Source organism: Prunus persica, chromosome G6, assembly GCF_000346465.2.
Source record: "Prunus persica cultivar Lovell chromosome G6, Prunus_persica_NCBIv2, whole genome shotgun sequence".
In the NCBI taxonomy this organism is placed as follows: Eukaryota; Viridiplantae; Streptophyta; class Magnoliopsida; order Rosales; family Rosaceae; genus Prunus; species Prunus persica.
This window is the reverse complement of record NC_034014.1, coordinates 19,364,646-19,366,181: the sequence shown is the minus strand read 5'-3', so window position 1 is coordinate 19,366,181 and position 1,536 is coordinate 19,364,646. Positions and strand designations below refer to the sequence as shown.

The following is a 1,536-nucleotide window of genomic DNA, read 5'->3' as shown; positions in this document are numbered from 1 at the left end:
GCTCATTCTTTGGGGGGAATGAGTTTGTTTGCTTGAGAGAGTATCAGTAGATGAGACAGATTCGGTGGAGGAGTGAGTTTTGTGTGGAACGAGAATTTATATGAAAGGGGTGATAGTAATACCAAGAAAAGGGTTCCCGCCAAAAAATATTTGGTTGAGAATGTATAAATTATTTTTTGGTCTGATACAATCTAAGTTTAATCCTAACTAGTTTGGTTGAGTTAACTAAGTAGATGTCACTTCCATTGAGTTTGTTTCAACCACTATCAGTGGTGTCAGGAGAGTGTGAGGTTGACATGCTTGAAAAGCAAAACCTGACACCTAATTTTAAAAAATTCCCGCCAAAAGTACATATGTTGACTACACACAAGCTTTGGTATGTTGGTCTATAAACCTATGTTCCCTTTCTCAAACGAAATTGCATATGCAATCCTCATCCTCCCAAAACAAAGAGGATTATTCAAGCATGTCAACCTCTTCAGGCGCCAACAACACAATCGAAGATGACAAATTGGAGTGGCAGGTTCTATTTCCACATTGTACTCGCCGACCCCTTCCTTTTTCAACATCATTTGGGAGTGAGGGGGACTCCGATGATCCATTACAGGCAATACATGCAGTCAGTGGCAAGCTGGATTATAATTCCAGACTGATCAATTCATGGCACGAGAAATGTGTTGAAGACGAGGCAATTTTGGCTGATCTTAACATTAGGGTGAACAAAGCGTTATCCCAAAAGAACAAGTACTTGAAGCTGAGTCATAGCAGGAAGCTGAAAGCTGAGGAGTTGGATACAGTAATGAATGATGAAATCAAAGGTTGTTTGATGAACCATATGCGATGCGAAGAGCACCATACTGAACTGGAGTTGGCATTCAACGAAGGATTCGACAAATTCCGAGCATTTGCGGCAACTACTCATACAAGTTATGATTGGAACTATGTGTCCCCTGATGCTGTGAGAGAGATACTAGACGATGGGGGTGACATGAATGAGCATAAGCACGTCAAAGCTGCTCGGAAGAAGCCGACCGATACGACTAAGTGATTGCGGCTACCGCTGTTCAGTTGGTTGAGGGTGACCGTGGTATTGCACATATACTCCCTTAATGTCATTATCTAACTTAAAATAACACAAATATCAGTTTCATTTGCTTCATATATAATTATTGGGACTATGTATTGCAAGTCATCATGTGTTATAATGTTTAACATTATATTTTGCAAATATGGAAATATTATTCAAGAAGCAGTCAATATCACAGAAAGCCGGGAATCAGTAAATGCTCCTTATCATGTCTATTTACATTAAAGAGCTGGAGTACTAATGTGTTAAAAAAAAAACTGACACGTGAGTCATAAGTTACATAACATGTGCTATACATTATTTACTGAATGGTTTATGGTTTATTTATATATAATAAAATTCCAAATATTGCTGAAGATTTATTTCGTGTATATCACTAGGGATATGAGTGGCCATAAGCATGTGAGACCTGCTAAGAAGAAGCTGACGAGTACGACCCAGTGATTGTG

At 38.9% G+C, this 1,536-nt stretch overlaps 1 protein-coding gene across 1 annotated transcript in view; it reads right to left on the bottom strand.

The window, feature by feature from the left end:
• Positions 1,260-1,536, bottom strand: part of LOC109949716 (protein FAR1-RELATED SEQUENCE 12-like) — a 1,766-nt gene continuing 1,489 nt past the window's right edge. The window contains exon 3 of the mRNA XM_020565823.1: positions 1,260-1,299. Coding sequence (XP_020421412.1) covers positions 1,260-1,299 — 40 coding nt within the window. The remainder of the gene's footprint in view (positions 1,300-1,536) is intronic.